Here is an 18,271-nt window from a genome sequence, read left to right as displayed (position 1 = left end):
AATTTTTTTTTTTTGCACATCCCTAGTCAAGACCCATGGAAGGGGGAGGTCACAGAATCCCATTTACTGGTCTGGAGGATGACACCTGGTGTTATCCAAGATACAGCAGCTTATTTGAGAACTGGCAAAGTAAGATTTCCACTGCTACTCAACTCTGAGCTGAAATACCATTATAAATCCTAATCTGATCCCTCCGTCACCAGCTGAAGCCAAACCCTGAAAAGGTGTTTACTTGAAGCATGGAAACTGCCTGTTTTGCACAAGTAAAATGGAAGATTGTGTGTTACTTCTGCTTACGTTCACCATTATGAGAGAACATTAGAAAGTGAATACCAAGAATACATTCCTTAGTCTGGAAAATGAAGTCATCCATTACTACAAGAATATAAAAACTGTTTTTTTGAATCTTGTGTTAGTTATAAGATGAAAAAGCTGATTCTTTTGAAAACCCTCAGAACCAAATTACTGCGCTGGCTTACAAAGAGTAAATATTTACACGTGGAGTTTGATATAACTTTATGCACTGTGTTACTTTACACCTCGATTCCCCCAATTGTATGCTATGCTTTCGTTACATAGCTTAAGAGTTCTTCCTTCTCCATTTGGTATCCGCTCTTTTTCCACTGGTCCCGTAGTTGCTGTAAGAGTGTCCCAATTTCTTTTCCAGAAGAAATCCCCATTTTTCTTAAGTCATGGCCGCTTACTGGGAACGTTGGGATAGACCAGCCTTGCATTTCTTTCAGAAGGTGTTCTTCACCTTGGTACTTCAGAAGCTCACAGATTTTGGATGCTGCATCAGGTTCCCTTGACTTTACAAAGGAAAAAAAACAACCCACCACAACATGAAAGACCTGAACAAAATTATAGTACACAAACACTGCATACAACATAAATGAAAATCTTTCCCCTCAGCACAGGAATTCCCAGTTCAGAGGCTGTGGCTCAGTGGCAGAGCTTCTGCCCGGCATGCAAAAGGTCACAGGTTCAATCTCTGGCACCTCCAGTCAAAAGGACCGGGCAGTAGGAGATGTGAAAGACCGCTAAGACTCTGGGCAGCCACTGCTGGTCTGAGTAGACAATACTGATTCAGGATTAAGAAAGCTTCATGCGTGTTCATATACAAGTCAGTATTTTTCTCAGTGTCTATCAAAGGATCTTGAAGGAGAGGGACTTGAGCATACTGAATGTGGAAGAAACGTGTATATTAGAAAACAGCATGCTAACTTCAAACAACTTGCAAAAAACCCGAGGCCATATATTTAACCTACTCCTACATATATAAAGTAAAGGTAAAGGTTCCCTTGCTCGAAAGCCAGTCGAGTCAGACTCTAGGGTTGTGGTGCTCATCTCCGTTTCAAAGCCGAAGAGCCAGCGCTGTCAGAAGACGTTTCCGTGGTCATGTGGCCGGCGTGACTAAACACCAAGGCACACGGAACACTGTTACCTTCCCACTGAAGTGGTACCCATTTATCTACTTGCAATTTCTTGCTTTCAAACTGCTAGGTTGGCAGGAGCTGGAACTAGAGACGGGAGCTCACTCCGTCATGCAGCACCTGGGTCTCGAACACCTGAACTACCGACCTTCCACAGCCTGCAGTTCAGCCACTTGAGCCATCGCAGCGCCTACATATATATCCCCTCCTTAAATTAAGCCCCCAAAGATTCAATGCAATTTACAGTCTGGTAAAGACGCTTAGCATTACATTTTGGAGCAGCCGCCTCAGGCCACCCAAATAGCAAGAAGCCAAATTCAAATATATTGTAACAGTAGACAATATTTACCACATGGCAGACACTGCTAAAATTGCTTTGCATTAATGAACAATTTCCCCCACAGTGTTTACAGCTCTAGTCTCTTTAAAATTCCAACATGCATCAGTCACAATGAACATGATCCTGGTTTCACTGTGACATGTGCTGTAGTAATTCTAACCTTTTGGCCTGCAAGCCTCTCCCTTTCCTCGCTTCTAGGACCCAGATTAATCAGAATGCCAGAGGACATTTTATCAAGTCACCAGCAATTAAAGTTGAAAACTATTTCATCTGTTAACAGATTTTTTTTAATGTAAGGACAGACCTCTATGTTTTTCAAGAAATTTCAAGTGTCACCAAAACACTGCTTAAGAAAGCTATGTAGTCCTGTGATTAAATGCATACACCGTCACAAATTTAAGTACAACTAGTTGAACAGTCTGATCCATCTTACAATCTATTCATGAACCTAGAACCTACTTGAGACACCTTGGATCCTCATATTGCCTTTTCTACTCCACCCCTAAATGATGCAGATTTAAATAGCCCTGCAAGGTAGGCCAATATTATCCCCTATACTGGAAATGACAACAGATCACAGCTAATTTTCTTAGTAATTATGTGACACTAGTTCCTCTTGTATACTCTAATAAGAACAGAACTTCAGGAGGAACTTGAGGCTGAAGGGGGGGGGGAAATCCCTTCTGCCCACAGATATCTCCAGTGGACTCAAGTCTCAGAGGGTTTTTTATTGCAGTCAGCTACAGCTTTTAACAATCAAGCTCAGTCGTTTTTAATATATGAAGACGCAATCTGAGACAGCACTTACATCAATAATGTAGTCTTGGTAAGGTTTAAGTGGTTCGGCAGCATCGGAAGCTTTGACCAAATCCCTCCTGTGCTTCAGCAGAAACAGCCCAAGATTTTTTTCATCTTTTGAAAGTTTCAGCCTCAAATCCAGTTTCAAGACATCATCTGGTACCTTGAACAGTGATGTTAGAACGGTCATTGGTTTTGGAAAGAGACTCTGAGCATTTTTATAGACTGTGTCAAATTCCTTTAAGCTCCCATTAACAGGTAATCCTGAGGAACAGACACACACACACAAAAAAAGGAAGATGAGAATAATGTAACCAGGAAATCAGAATGCCATGACAAGATGCAGTCTACCGAGTACTAACTCAATTCATGAAACAGCTCTGGATTCTGAGCTGCTGCACCTACAACAGGATCACATGTCTACTTCACTGCTTGCGTGAATGCGGGGACCAGAGCTACCACTGGTATTTCTACTCCAATGTTGTCATCCTAAACGATAGACAGTAGAATTCCCCACCACTAGAAGGCTTTAAAAACGTATCATTATAGCGCTGTAATACGTGACCACACATGAAGCTGCCTTCCACTGAGTCAGTATTGTGTCCACGGACTGGTAGCAGTTCTCCAGGGTCTCAGGCAGAAGTCTCTCTCACCCAACTCCATTTCACCAGAGAGGCCAGACATTGATCCTGGGCCCCTCTACATGCCAAGCAGATGCTCTACCACTGAGCCACGGCCCCTCCCCTAACAGTCTGTCAGGTTCTCAGCTTTTATTTGGGGGGGGGGCAGGGAAGTATCTCTCTACACAATGAAAGGGGACAGACTAGAGCTTCCTTCTTTTTCTAAATAAAGGTTGGAAATTCAGAGAACCTGGTAGTTTGTTCTAATGCTATAACAGTGTCAGTTGTAGATATAAAAAAGTTAAAAGCCACACACACCCCATGGTGCATGTGGAGGTAATGGCTGCTGTGGCGACTGGGGCAGGGGAAATCGGCCATGTGGCTGTACCAGCAATTGCAGCAGCCACAGCAAAATCACATAAACCCACCCCTATGTGCAAAACACCAAGAAGAGCCCCACTGGATGAGACCAATGCACTGTGCGAAGAAGGTGTCCTTTTTAAAATCTATCATCCCCTCAGCATCACTGGATACTGACATTCAAGGCATCGTGTCAGTGACTGTGCCTGATTACTACACAACTGGTTGTCAGAATTATTAATATGCTATCATTATGACTGAGATTTACCCAAATAACTGGCCACTTCGAGTTCATACATCAGCCAAACCAGATGATTAACGTGGTTCCCAATAAGGATTTTCTTCAGCTCCACCCAAATTCTTTCTCCTGATATTCCAGCTAAACCTTTGGCATTTTCTCTGATTGCCTCCAGTGTTTTGGAGTCATGGTCACCAGGCTTTTCTGCTATCCTCCCATAAAACCTGAAAGAAGAAGATTGATCATCATTAGTAGATGCATAAATGCCGTCAAGTTGCGACAAGGAGCCTTCAAGGCAAGTGGGAAGCAGAGGTGGTCTGCGATTGCTTTTCTTCGCAGAGACTTCCTTGGTGGGTCTCCCATCCAAGCACCAGCTCTGCTTAGCTTCTGAGAAGATGGGGCTACACCGTGCCACCTTCCCTCCCTCAGCATTAGCACCTAGAACCAATTTGTTTTATACCACTTTGGAATGCCATGATTTTGAAAATGCCGACATTTGATGTGAAGGTTTAGACAAGCTGATCTGAATCTTGATTAATCTGAACAGGGACAGCTGGTCCGAACACAAGTGCTCCCCCATGCACAAACCGTTGCAGGAGACACAAAGAAACAGGGTCCCTATTGAACCTGAAGGGGATCTCTCTGCATAGTGTCAGTATGTACCTCAGGGGTCGTTTCGTAGAAAAAGAGCTAGGGGAACTCATTAGCATAACTCATTAGCATATGCCACACCCCCTGACATCACCGGAAGTGTGCCATAAGGCCACACCCCCTGACATCACTGGAAGTGTGTCATGAGGCCACACACCCCGCCCCCAACGGTCCCGGCCGCCGCTGCCGGCCTTGAAGCTCCACTGCCGAGCCCCATGAGGGGCCCGGCAGTGGACCTGCAAGGCCAGCGGGAGTGCAAGGAAGCTCCGCAATGGCCCTCCCTGGCCCCAGGCAGGCAGGGGTGAGGAGAGGCAGGGAGGAAACAACTTACCCTCCCTCTTCTCCTGCCTCCTCCTGGCTGAATGAGGGCTGGAAGCGGAGCGGCCAGAAGCAGGGGGCGGGGCTTTGTCATGTGCCCCGCCCCCCGTACCTCACCCGGGGGAACTGCGATCCCCTGCGATCCCCCCCGAAATGACCTCTGATGTACCTTTAATAGTTATGAAAATAAAGTTACTACCTGAAGTATCGTAGAATTCGTAAGTAATCCTCTTTTATTCTCTGGTCCGCACATCCTACAAATCTGACGTTACTGTTTTTTAAATCCTCATAGCCATTGAAATAATCATAAAGCGTGCCATCCAAGCCTGTTATTGAAAAATAAAGACAGAGCAATGCAGAGTTTCAGAGGGTAGTGACATTGGTCTGCAGTAGAACAGCTCAATTCAAGCCCAGTAGCATCTTAGAGACCAACAAGATTTCCTGGGTCTGGGCTTTCAAGAGTCAAAGCTCCTTTTGTCAGACACCAACGACAGCAATGCCTGGTTATCCATGTTTACCTTTGGCATCTGATCAAGGCGACTGTGAGTGCAATTGTTTTGGAAGCCAATGATCCAGGAACAGAACGAGTTCACAGAATAAATCCCACCCTCCCCCTTGAAGCCCCCCTCATAAGGGTTGCCATGGAAAGGAGACCTTCAGGAACTGTAGGGTGGTTCTCAAGGTGAAACACTGGCAGAAATCACACACGTATACAGGTCCTTTGCAAATGGAGCAAGTGGTCGTGCACAAATGGTTGACAGGGGCTATGTCTTCTGATGCCCTCTTCTTGCTGTACACCCCTGCACCATGTCTCATTCGGTTCCCTGAGGAGCACCCAACCCTTAGAAACAGCTTTTCAGAGGACAGGGACATAGAAGGCTGAAGGGGGAAGAGGAATGCAAAACATTCCATGAATTTGTTCTGTTCACTGAATGCAGCCTGACATCTGTTCCAACAATGGTCCACTTTGTTGCATTTACTTAACTTTCACTTTGTACTTTATAATCACTATCAACCAGTACATGTACCAAAAACACAACTAAATCGTGTACAGCTGACACTGTCAAGGCAATACCTTTTGTGACAATCCAGCTGTTTTACGGTGAGTCTCCTTAAGGCAAGACAACAATTTTTCAGGTTACTCTAATGTAGTGGTGCTCACTCTGTGGGTTGCTGAGAGCCATATCCACAATCACCATCAGCCAAAAGAGCCACATTTACTTCCACTCCTATAGCACAAGGCCTGCAGCTTACTATTCCTTTGATGGCAGCTGTTTCAAGGTGGGAACCAACTGCCAACCACAGTCCCAATGGGCAAGGATCTTGCCCACATTCCTGAAACATACAGTGGGTGCCACGTTGGGGAACTGAACTCAGAAAAGCCACATGTGGCTCTTTAGCCACCGAGTATCACCGTCACACACCTTTAAAGGGGAAATATTTTATCAATCTATTTATTAAATTAGATTTACTAGGCCACCCTTCCCTGAAAACGGGCTCAGGGCGGCTTACAACAAAATAATATACAAATCTCCATTTAAAACTAAGTTAATCCAATAATTACCAATAAATAAACACACCATACATACAGTATATAAGATGGTGGGAAGAATTCCAGCTCCCCAGGGGGGTTACGAGGGATGGGGAATTATGTAAGAGTGCCAAAGAAGCCCTGTCGCTGTCCTCAACCAAAGGCCCGGTGGAACATCTCTGCCTTGCATGCCCTGCGGAAAGATAACCACTCCCACAGGGCACGGATGTCTTCCGGCAGAGCGGTCCACCAGGTGGGGGCCAGGACTGAGATCTGCACAAAGATCAGAAAAATAACTATGGATTCCCCATCAACGTGAGATGTTTTGCAGCTATTGTTTCCAGCACAGCACTGGAGTCTTAACTGTTGGCCAACGAAGAGCCATAATGAGAAAGGATCGTGCTGATTTTTTAAAAGCATGCTAGCAGCTATCTGCAGCTTCCTATAGCCCTTACTTTTAACTATAACTCTCGTGAAGTATTTTGGTATTAGACAGAATGATGACATGCATGTCAAATAACCTCCTGATCAAACACAAATCAACGTCACTTCCCAAGGTATGGTCTGAAAGCATGTGATGCAGCTAAAATTAAGGTAGTCTTGAGTGTAGCCACTGCACAGATGGGAGACTCCTTGGGACCTCCACAACCACCTTGAGTTCCACAATGGTAGAAAAGTGGGACACAAATTTTTTAAACAAAATTGTTCTGTTTCCTCTTGGGGGAGCAGGCCATCATGTATGTGTGTCCCAGAAGAGTTCCACCATCCACACCCACGACCTGCTAGACTTCAATAAGGTTGCTGCTTCATATGTATACAGGCCAATATACACTAACAGCGGGCGCTGTAATTACATGAAAGTACACAGAAGTGAATGCATAATGTGAACTATCAGAACTTAAGAGTTATTATTTGATTTCAGAGGGGAAAGGTTACCTAGGAACATAGAATTGATTGTAAGATCTCTCCTTTCAGCATCTTTTTCCCAGTCTGTTGTGAATTCCACTTCTGCATGTCGCCCATCGGTAATTAGATCAATTCTCAATGTGGTAATTTCGAAGTTCTGCTCATGGAGCTATAAAAGATTGTTTTTAAGGCGTTAACTGAGCTTCTGTACAATATAATCTTCCCAATATGGGAAGACAATATGCCTTTTGTATACATTCTGTAGACCATGACCTATCCCCTCCCTTAACAGCAAACTACCCTGCAAACCCAAAGAACAGTCTGAGGACATGGTCACTGTTAAAGCCAAACAGGAATCAACTTAGTCCTTGATGTGAGACTACCTGAATTCTTCATTTAAACATCTCTTGGCTATGTAAAGGAATAAAGAAATAAAATTGGCCAGGAACCTTCCCCCTCAATGTCCACATGAACCTCTCTCATGAAAGGTCAATTCTGTATACTCTGACTGGCAGTGGCTTTCCAGGGTCTCGAATAAAAGTCTTTCACATCACTTATTACTTGATCTTGAGATGCCGAGGACTGAACCCGAGTCCTTCTGTATGCAAAGCAGATGCTCTACCACTAAACTATAGCCTTTCTCCTGAAAAGACACCCACTCGCTTAAAATAAGGATCCCATGACACGATACGTGAAATGTACGTTGGGGGGATACTCAACCCAATGTGTTTCACATGTGATCTGGAACTCATCCTACAAAGTGGGCGGGGGGGGGATCAGCTGTGGGGTCTGGCAGGAGAGGCTTCGGCATGCCCTCCCTTCCACCCTGTGCCTGTGCAGGAGACATGCAGAACTGGCAGCAGGATAAACCACCTGTCCCCATTGGCCATTTTTTTTCTGGTAAAAGTGCACAGAGTGGAAGAGATGGAATGATGAAGCCCCTCACAATGCCACTCTCCGGAGCCAATTTGGTCCCCTCCCAGGTCACACGTGCAATTCCCAACCCAACTCACATATTGTGTATTCAGGCCCTGAGAGTCACAAAACTAAACAATCCTGTTACACAAGGGGCTTACCGGATGGTTTTATCAGGCTAATATTTGTAACTTTCTTAATCCTCTGTCTTCCCTATCTGCTTTTTCCCATTTTGGGTCAGGTTCCCATTCTGCCTATTCTGTCCTATCCTTGAACTTCTCTACTACCTGAGCCCTCTTCCCATTCATCATCTCAGCTGTTTGTTGTCTTACCTTTATACCTTTTTTATTTTTATTTTGCCAACAGCACACAGCCCTTCCCATCTCTGGGTTATAGGAAGCTATAAGTGGAGCCAAAACCACCACAATATATTATAACATGTGCTATACACACATGCTGCTTTCTTAATCCTTGGGCTGGGTTTCCCTCTACTCTTCTGAGACAAGGAGCAGGCAGCACACCATGGAGAGGCAAAGAAGCATGGGGAACCAACAGCAGGTTCCATCCAGGTCCTTCCAGCCCCTATCCAAGTGTGCCTATAACTCCTATTCAACAACAACAACAACAAACGATGATACACAGGTAGGATCCTTCCCAGCATACTTCCCCCCCCATCTATTAATAATAGAGTCGAGTAATTTATTAGAGAAAGACTCTACGGTTTCGAGTTACCGAGGTTGGTCAGACCTCTCTGGCCCGTCCAGACTATTTCCGACCATAAAAAAATGCCATCGTCGTAAAATAATAGTAATTAAAAGAAAAAGTAGCACTAAAATAGCGCTGGGATAAAAGAACCCTAGCACCGCCACTTGATGTTATATCGTATCAGGGGAAAGGTAAGTCAATCCAGTAAAGTTAAGTCAAGCGTTCATAAAGGTTTTAATAATGTCAACAGAATATACTAATGCCCTACGCGCTAGCAACCTTGCTGCCCAGTTGCCCTGATTTTCTGACAAACCGAGAATCCTGAACAGATGATCATTGTGTGCGTACCATTTTCCTCTGGCTCCAATAGGAAAACCAAAGAATAGTACCTGAGTTACTCCCATCATTTTCATAACCTGATCTTCCAATTCTTTATAGTAGGCAACTTTCTCCATCGCTGCTTGTTCTAACGAGTGCCTATGGTGTTCGAACCGCACAGTTACGTCCACCACTAACGCTAGGTCACCCTTACAGAAGACTAAATCTGGTTTTCGAAGCTCTCGTTTCTTATTTCGCAAGTGGGGCTCATGATGGACCAGCCATTGATGTTTTTTTGCCTCCTTTGCTAATAAGGCACAGATCTTATTATGCCTTAGAATACGGAGTTTCTGTACTGCTGGACACTGGCCCAATACATGAGATATTGTCTCGTATTTTGCTCCACATTTACGGCATGATCTAGGGAAATCCTGTTTCCCACGTCCTAAGAACTCACGTGTTGGTAATACGTTAGCTCGTAGCTTCAATGCCATGATGTAGTCTCTTTCGGATAACCCCAATTTATTACCTATCCAGGCATTACTAATAACATCTCTCCCGAAGACAGCTACCCCACTTCCTTGACAGATTAATGAACACCAACGTTCAAACTCAGAGTCTCTATAGTCCCTAGGCATAGGACAATTAGTCTTCTCTTTATGGTAATATGTGGTATCCGGGACTTCGTCCTCGCCACCACCCAATTCAATCCAAAGTTGCCTAAATTCACCCTGTATGTTAACAGACCTACATATTTCTCGAATAACACTATCCTCAGACTGAGCAACACGAAACAGTCTTTTCAATCGTAATAAAGGTACTAATTTTTCCAATTGGACCACCCCAAGGCCCCCATCACACATCCTTGTATAGAAAAGGCTATTTGTGGTACATGCTGGTAGATGTAACCATTCCTTCATTTTTGATCTAATGCAATCATCTAGATTTCTCAGTTTCACCATAGGAGTTTCCATATGGTCCATGGAATACAGCAATCACGGAATCACGAAAGTTTTTAACAATTCCAACTTTTGAGTAGGCTTTAGACTAGCTCTAGAAAGATTACTTAGCCATTTTATTAGTTGTTCCTCCCAATCAAGTTTCTTAATACCACTCCAAGGATCCATTGTGATACCTAAATATTTATACACCTCACTGGGTCCGAGCATTTTCAACATCTCCCCATCTATAGCCCAGCTTTCACAATTATTAATCACAAAAGACCCTCCTCCAGGGCTAAGCATAAAACCGGCACATTTACTCCCCTGCACCTTCAATCCCGTGATCTCGCAAAACGCCTGTACCATATGCAATTGGTTACTGATTGCCTCCCAACTATCCCCAATCAGCACCAAATCATCTGCAAAAGCCATAACCGAGATTTCTGCAGTACCTATTCTGTATCCCTTCCCAACTTTAGCCAACATATTGATAAGCGGATCCATTGCAATATTGAATAGAGTCGGCGACATAGGGTCACCCTGTTTAACCCCATTATTGATCTTAATATAGGCAGTTTCACCTTTTTGCACCTTAAATCTAGTTACCGCCTCACTTAATGAACTTTTAATTAACTGAATCACATGCTCATCAACACCCCTATTTCGTAGACTACAAATGATGTGTTCATGGGCAATTGAGTCAAAGGCCTTGGCAATGTCCAAATACACAACACCCAATTCTTTTCCACACTGCTTCGCATCTTTCAGAATTACTCGTAGCATCTCTAAGTTCTCCGAACATCCGGATGAAGATCTAAACCCTCTTTGCCGAGCATTGACTGGACACATCTTTTCAACCTTTTTAGTAATGATTCGTGAAAACAATCTCAACACCGTAGAGCCAATCGTTAATGGTCTCCAATTATTCAATTCTCTAAGTTTTTCTTCATCATCCAGTTTAGGAATCAAAAGAGATCGACATGTCTTTACGGTCTGGGGAATATATCCACTTAATAACCAGAGATTAAATAACTCACATAACATAATACCTCCTGGGTCAAATTCTTTTAACTCTTTGACCCCAATTCCATCAGGACCAGCAGCTGACCTCGTATCTAACTCTCCTACCATATTCCGTACTTCTTCCACCGTTATCAATTCATAGAAGCACTCATTCTGTGCCATATTAGGCGCTTCAAACTTTCCTAGTCCTGCAAACTGAGTTCTTATCTCCAACTTATCACGAAAAACTTCATATACTTCTTCCAGCTCGTTCTCACAGCTATGCTCCTCTCTACCATCCAGAATCAGGGAAGCCAATCTTTTCCTATCTTTCTCATATAGTTGTTGCACTTCCTTATACTGAAGCCTTTTCTTCGCCCGCCTACGCATCCAATTTCGTTTTTTTCCCTTCCTTCTTTTCCTGCCCACACATTTTTTATACTTCTTCTTTGGTTCTGTCAAGAATTTTATCAGACAGTCGATAGTAATACTCTCTATCCCTTCTTCAATGCCTTCATGACCCTCATACCACCTTTCTAAAATCCTTTCTACCCCAGGGAGACATTTAAAGTTCATCAGGCCTGACTCATATAACTTCCTATATCTTTCCTTAACCTTTTCAACCCGATCCACCATCTTCCTTTTATTCTTCAATTCCTCATAGTTCTTAACATCGTCTACTACCTGGTTTACCTTCTGTTTAGCCACTTTATCTCTAAGATCTTTCCGTTTATCTGCAATCTGCTTTGCGTTCTTACTCTTAAGTACTATTGCAATGGCTTCGTTAATTTTCCGGTCATCTTTAAATTTTTGTTCTAACTCCATCAATAACTCTTCTTCTTGTTCAGTCCAACATCCCCTGACCTTCCTTTTCTTTAAACCAGTTTCCTTTTTCATCTTGTTTTTCCGTTCCTCATTCCTTTCCTCTGGATGTTTATGCCGCTTATGTTGAGATACTCCAATTTGTGTGGGGAATCTTCGTTCACAAAATTCACATACAAACTCCCCCCTCAATTTATCATGGTCTGTAACCTTTCCTTTACAACTCCTCAGATGTATCAACGTGGATTGACTAGTTTTTCCAATTCTATTACATAGACAACATCCGAACGCAACAAACGATGATACACAGGTAGGATCCTTCCCAGCATACTTCCCCCCCCATCTACTCTAAGCTTATGGAATTTATAAATCTTTTTTACCCTTGCTGTGATGGTTCCATGTTTTTCCCCTCGGTTGTTGATCAGACGGACACCTGCGCTCTGGAACATCTCCTTCATTTGAGTCGGAGTAGCAGTGGTGGCAAAGTCAACATCTTGTGGCGTCATCCCATTGAGCAAGTCCCTTACAGCGCCGCCTGCTATTCTTAGTTCATAGTTCGCTTTGTCAAATAATTCTGGCAGGTGGGCAGAGGGCAAAAATAAAACAGTCATAAGGGGGCAACTTTTAAGAATTCTTGTGCAAGAAATAATTCCCTGCTCAGTCGTACAACCTCAGTCCAATTAAAGCTGAACAGACAAGATAGAAGCCCAAGCTAGACAATTAATTAAGCAGTCTGGAAAGCATTCAACAACATCCATTCTTGCCTGATTTACTACGGATTCTGTAGTCCACATTGGTTCTAAGTGATAATGCTGCAAACCCCAACAATTTTACTTGAATATCTTATTTGAGAGAGATTATTTCCAAGTAGCATCAGAATTTAAATCCCCAGATTGCACTTCAAGAGTTTGGTAACTATTGATATTATTAAAGCAGCCTCACACCCGATTGGCCAGATTATGTTTAAATGAGCAAATGTTCACATTTCCTCTACCTATCCATGCAAGAACGTCAACCCCTCTAAGGCTCTGAACACCTACGTTCCAATGAAATCAATGGTGCTGGCTTTCACAAGATAATGACAGCTTTTGGGTGTTAAAGTATCACAGATATCATCCTTGGATCCTGCGAATGAGTTCCATGCATGCTAGATACCTTCTGCTGTGGAGCATTCTTTCTCTCCTGCTAAAACTTCCATTTGCACAAGGGCCCACTGAAAACCATTGATCTGGCACAAATGAAAGTTTCAGCGGAAGAGGGAACAGGCCCTGTGGCAGAGTCTAATGCACAGAATTTGTTCATAGGCTATACTGATGTTTCAGTGTAAACACTGATGTTTCTTTCCAAAAATACACACAAAATTCCTTCTGAGCTGATGGAATACTAACAGAACACCTTTTAGATAAGACTAACAGAGGAATCGAATTTGTCTTTTTAATCTTGATGATTTGAGAAAAATTATTAAAATGGTTCTGTATGTACAGTCATCATAACTGATACACATAAGAAGAAGAGCCCTGCTGGATCAGACCAAAGGTCCATCTAGTCCAGCATCCTGTCTCACACAGTGGCCAACCAGTTCCTCTGGATGGCCAACAGGGCAATATCCATAATCCATTAAGTCTCTACTCTACTTACACAGAAGTTTTTAGCATGACTGAAACACATTTTTTTTTTCAGTCAGCCAAAGTTGCACTGGAGAAATTACATTGACACAAGAAACTTACTTCAGCTGATTAGCAACAGATATACTGTGTGGTTTTTTTGGTGGAGCAATAATTTCTCTTCTGTACCATTGCACTACCAACACAGCAGGGAATAAAAAGCCGCCCTGAGCTTGCTTCGGTGGGTGGTGTATAAATTCAATAAATAAATAAATAACTCTGGTTCTTTCTGTTGCGCCCGCATTTATCAAAGTGAAGTATTTTACTGCTGGAGTGAACTATTTATTTATTAATTATTTACATTTATAGTCCATGGTTCTCACTGGGACCCAAAGTGGCTTCCTAGTAGAAACAAAATAATGCAGTTCAGCTGGGATTGTAGAACAGGGGAGAGAAGGACAGAAGAAAGAAGGAGAGGCGGTCCTACAGGTCTGTGGGTTCCATGCCTTTAAGGGCTTTGTAGGTGGCAGCTGGAACTTTAAATTCACAGTAACTGATAGGTAACCAATGGAGTGTTTGTAGAAAGGGAGTAATATGCAGATTTGGCTTGGCACTGGACAGTAGCCAGGCCACAGCATTCTGTCCCGACTGTCGCTCCCAAGTTGTTTTTAAGGGCAGACCTATGTACAGTGCACTACAGTAGCCCAATAACCATACCATGGATCCACATGGCCAGGTCAGCAGAGCCAAGATAGTGAAAAGAGAATGCCTTGTTTGCAGCTACATCAGTTTTGTTCCTCACCAATAAAGTATCATTCTTAGCCACTTAACTGAGTCAGCTGGACCCTATCAAAAGTGGGGGGCACCACATCCTTCAGGACCCTGGCTTTCCCAGCCAATATTACATTACCTCTGGCTCATCAGGACTCAGTTTCAGCTTGTTTATCCTTAATCACTTTACTCCAGCAATCGGAAATTGGTTCAGAGTCTCTACCATGTCACCAGGCAATTTGGATACAGAAATATAGAGCTGGGTGTCATCAACATATTAATAGCACCCTAGTAACTTTAAGGCTTTAAGAATATTCGCAAACGTGGATGATGATGGAAGAAGCTTTTTACACACCTGAACTGGCTTGGATTGCTAATATTTATTTATTTACATTTATATCCCGCCCTCCCCGCACGCGGGCTCTATGGACTAACTAACTCTCTAACTCATTGACTTTTGAACTGAATGTTTTTTTAAAAAACTAACTGGAAACTAACAGCTAATGGTCTCCTTTCTTGGGTTTTTAGTTATAGTGTGGGTCTAATTTACTTTTCTTTAATCCCGGGGTACTTTTCCCTCCCTTTTTTCTTTTAGTTTGTAGGGTGTAACAAAAAAACAACAACTAATAAAGCTACCCTGTTTTCAGGGGATTTTTAAAAACCATATTAATAGCACCCTATTATGAATTGAATAAATAAATATTCCAACACTACAAACTATTTCTCCTAAGGGCATCACATAGAGCCTGAATAGCATGACACACTAGACTGAGCCTTATGGAACCCCACAAGACAGGTCCCACACTGTATAGAAAACTTGTTCCTTTCCAAGTCCCGCTCCTAAGGAATGATCTGAACCAATCCAAAGCACATCCCTTAGTCCAACTTCTACCTCCAAGTGTTTCCACAGGATACTCCTCATTTTCTACCCTATCAAAGGCTGCTGATAAGTCTAGTAAGAGTAGTAGAGAGGAATAATGTTTGTCTACATTTAGACAGAGAACATCTACTAGGGCCACCAGCACTGTCTCTGTAGTCTGGTCTGAAACTAGACCAAAAGGGGTCTAGATCAGATGATTTATCCAGGAAATCCTGGAGCTGCTCTGCACCTGATTTTTCTATCAATTTTCCCAGGAAGGGTAATAACTGGCCTCATCATTCTTCTCTAGCAATGGTTCACTTATCAATGGAAGAATAGCTGCCTATTTTAGAGCACAAGGAAAGAGACCCTGGGTCAGTAATTAATTTATAACAGGCATTAGGGACTGACTGACATTTTCTGAGCATGGTTGTGTGAGGGGGGAGGTATTTGTGAATTTCCTGCATTGTGCAGGGGGTTGGACTATATGACCCTTCAGGTCCCTTCCAATTCTATGATTCTATATATCCAGAATGAGCATGGATCTAATACACAAGTGGTGGCCTTCACAGGATCCTGTCAGCATCCACTGTAGTAAACAGACCAAAGTGGATGTTGTGTTGAAGGTTTCTATTGTCTCAACTGTATCATAACCAGCATCCAAATTACAGCATGTTTGAGAAATCTTTCTCACCAATGACCTTCACAAAAGCATCCAGATTCTAAATCCCCATTGTAGTTGGAACACAAATACTTCCAGGTTCTTAATCAATATTGGTAGTCTCTCTTATTTAATCCTTTACATGCATCCAGTTGCCTTTCCAGCACCAAAGAAAATGAATGAATGATGCACTGTTACCTGCTACACTCTTCAATCCAGGTGTGAACAGGGACTGGAATTCCGGAGACTGCAGCTTCATTGTAGCTAAATGTCGCCACAGGACTGTAAGCCCTGTGGTGGTGCTTTTGCGGGGGAAGAGAGAAAAACCTGCCCTGCAGCTCAGAAGGAACAGACAGGTCTGCATCTACGGAAGAGGGCACTGGTTATTAAATGCCATGAGTCAATCTTTATTTTTTCTAGTGCATCTTGGTGAGAAAGAGAACAGCTATATATAGATATACTAGAGCACATCAAAAACATTAGTTCTAAAAAGAACCTTCATTCAAGCCTTTCCAGAACTAAAACAAAAAATTAAGTATTTCCATCACCACAGGAGTCACAGTTCCTTCCAAGAGGGATATCAGAAGCTAAAGTTGCCAAGTCTGGATTGGGCAATACCTGGAGATTTGGGTGGGTGGGGCCTGGGGGGGCAGGGTTTGGCGAGGGCAGGGACCTCAGCAGGGTTCAATGCTATAGAATCCATCCTCCAAAAGCAGCCATTTTTTCCAGAGGAACTAATCTTGGTTGTCTGGAGATCAACTGTAAAAATGGGAGAGCCCCAGGTTCCACCTGGAGGTTGGTAACCTTTTCAGAAGCAAACTAAAATTTTCTTAGGTGAGTTACTACAATCAACATGTAAAGTTTGGGCTAAAGTAATGGGCAAGCAAACAGGTCATAAGATAAATCTTTTTTCTTGACAGTATCCGTTTCTTGCCAACTATCTTTCCTATTCAATGCATATCAATTCGAAGACAATTCAGCTTGTGATCAACCTAAGGAGAATATAAGGTAGTTTTATGCACAACCCCCTGTAGCGCTATTCGAGTCAACTGCCTTAAACTGGAGGAACTCTGCCTGGGAATTGCACTAGTAATTGGTCAAGGGAGCAACAAGAAGCAGGTCTACTCAGAAGTAAGTTCCAGGCTATTCAATGGGCAAGTGGCTGGCGGGAAGCAGGCTGCAGCAGGACAGCCCAAGGAGACGGTCTGGCGGCTTCGCTCCATCGCCGAGGTGGAGGAGTGAACAGAAAAGCAGCCCGCAGCAGCTCAGCCGGGCACGCGGAACGGCCTCAACTCACCCGGGCACTGGCGGCTTCCGCCGAACCGGCCTCTCCAGTCGCCGCAGCCGAGACGACGCAAAAGCGCGTGAGCTCAAAAATCTGCGACGGAGCGCAGGAGGAGGGCCTGGGAGTCAGCCCCACCCAGGAGGCGGGCTGGGGAAGGTCAACGCGAAGGAGGGGAGGGGAGGGGAGGGGAGGGGGGGGACGGCGGCCGCGTCACTCAGGAGGGATTTCCCCGTCTTCGGTGCTTCTGTAGTGGCGACTTCGCCGCGGGAGTTGATGTTTCGTGTTGGGCTCACTAATACAGGAGGTCCTGCGAAAGTCGGGTTTTCTGGATCCCCAAAGAAATGCCGGGTTCAAATCTCTCCCTTTGGCTTCCCCCCGCCCTTCTTGTAAGGAATTCAGGGGCGTGACGCGGGTGGGTTCGCCCGCCGCCTGCCTTCTCGCAACATCACTAAGGGGAGAAAAAGAGCGTGTGTGGTCACCCAGTCTCGGCCGAGTGGTGGTGGGCAAACTTCCATGTTCACTTCTTGGCAATAAGCCTCTGAATAAAAGGTTTAATTTGGAATTTTATTTACCAGGATTTTTAGCCCACCTTTCTGTCCTTGAGGCCGCCAAGGTGGCTAGCAAAACATACAGATTAAAATCTCATTTTAAAAAAGCTGTCTGCCATCTGGAAAGCAGTTGTAATCCTTTTTTGGGGGGGGTAAACAATTTTTTTTATTTTCTCAGGAATACAACATGTAAAATTAAATCATTTCATTCTATCAATTGTCTACCCCATTCCCAATTCCTCCCCTCCCTCCGGTGGCTTCCCGCAATGCTTCCCCCCCTGCTCCAAATTATTTCATATCATCAACTATATCAATTTCTTATCATTACAATCTAAAGATAACATCATTTGACTTAATATTGATCTAAACATATTAAGTTTTGTTTCACATCCCAGTTCTTTTCCAGATATATTTTAAAGTCACTCCATTCTTGAAAAAACACGTCGTCTTCTTTATTATTCAACTTCTTCGTAATTTTGTCCATCTCTGCCATGAACAGAACTTTTTGTATCCAGTCTTCAATTTCTGGCACTTTCTCTGTTTTCCAAAATTGTGCATAAATCATTCTCGCTGTTGTGATTAAGTACCAGAATAAAGTCTTTTTAGTTGTATTGACTTCTTCCATTTTCAGTCCCAAAAGCAGAA

General features: G+C 43.5%; 1 protein-coding gene across 3 annotated transcripts; it reads right to left on the bottom strand.

Moving 5' to 3' along the window:
* Nucleotides 1-340: 340 nt before the first annotated feature.
* TRNT1 (tRNA nucleotidyl transferase, CCA-adding, 1) lies at nt 341-17,138 on the bottom strand. 3 transcript variants are annotated; one of them, XM_015410673.1, is made up of 8 exons: nt 17,091-17,138; nt 15,992-16,157; nt 12,279-12,472; nt 7,226-7,364; nt 4,958-5,084; nt 3,820-4,013; nt 2,582-2,835; nt 341-809 (listed from the first exon to the last, which is right to left on the bottom strand). In XM_015410673.1, exons 2-8 carry the CDS (start codon nt 16,155-16,157, stop codon nt 561-563), a joined length of 1,323 nt encoding a protein of 440 aa, XP_015266159.1. In that variant the 5' UTR covers nt 17,091-17,138; the 3' UTR covers nt 341-560. The 3 variants fall into 3 exon arrangements, with proteins under 3 accessions (XP_015266159.1, XP_015266160.1, XP_015266162.1); XM_015410674.1 differs by having other exon boundaries at nt 342-809; nt 15,992-16,098; nt 17,091-17,136; XM_015410676.1 differs by having other exon boundaries at nt 342-809; nt 15,992-16,151; nt 17,091-17,134.
* Between the last annotated feature and the right edge of the window lie 1,133 nt (nt 17,139-18,271).

The sequence above is a fragment of the Gekko japonicus genome, unplaced genomic scaffold (assembly GCF_001447785.1).
Source record: "Gekko japonicus isolate JY-2015 unplaced genomic scaffold, Gekko_japonicus_V1.1 scaffold5536, whole genome shotgun sequence".
Classification (NCBI taxonomy): domain Eukaryota; kingdom Metazoa; phylum Chordata; class Lepidosauria; order Squamata; family Gekkonidae; genus Gekko; species Gekko japonicus.
This window is presented reverse-complemented; position numbering and strand designations above follow the sequence as displayed.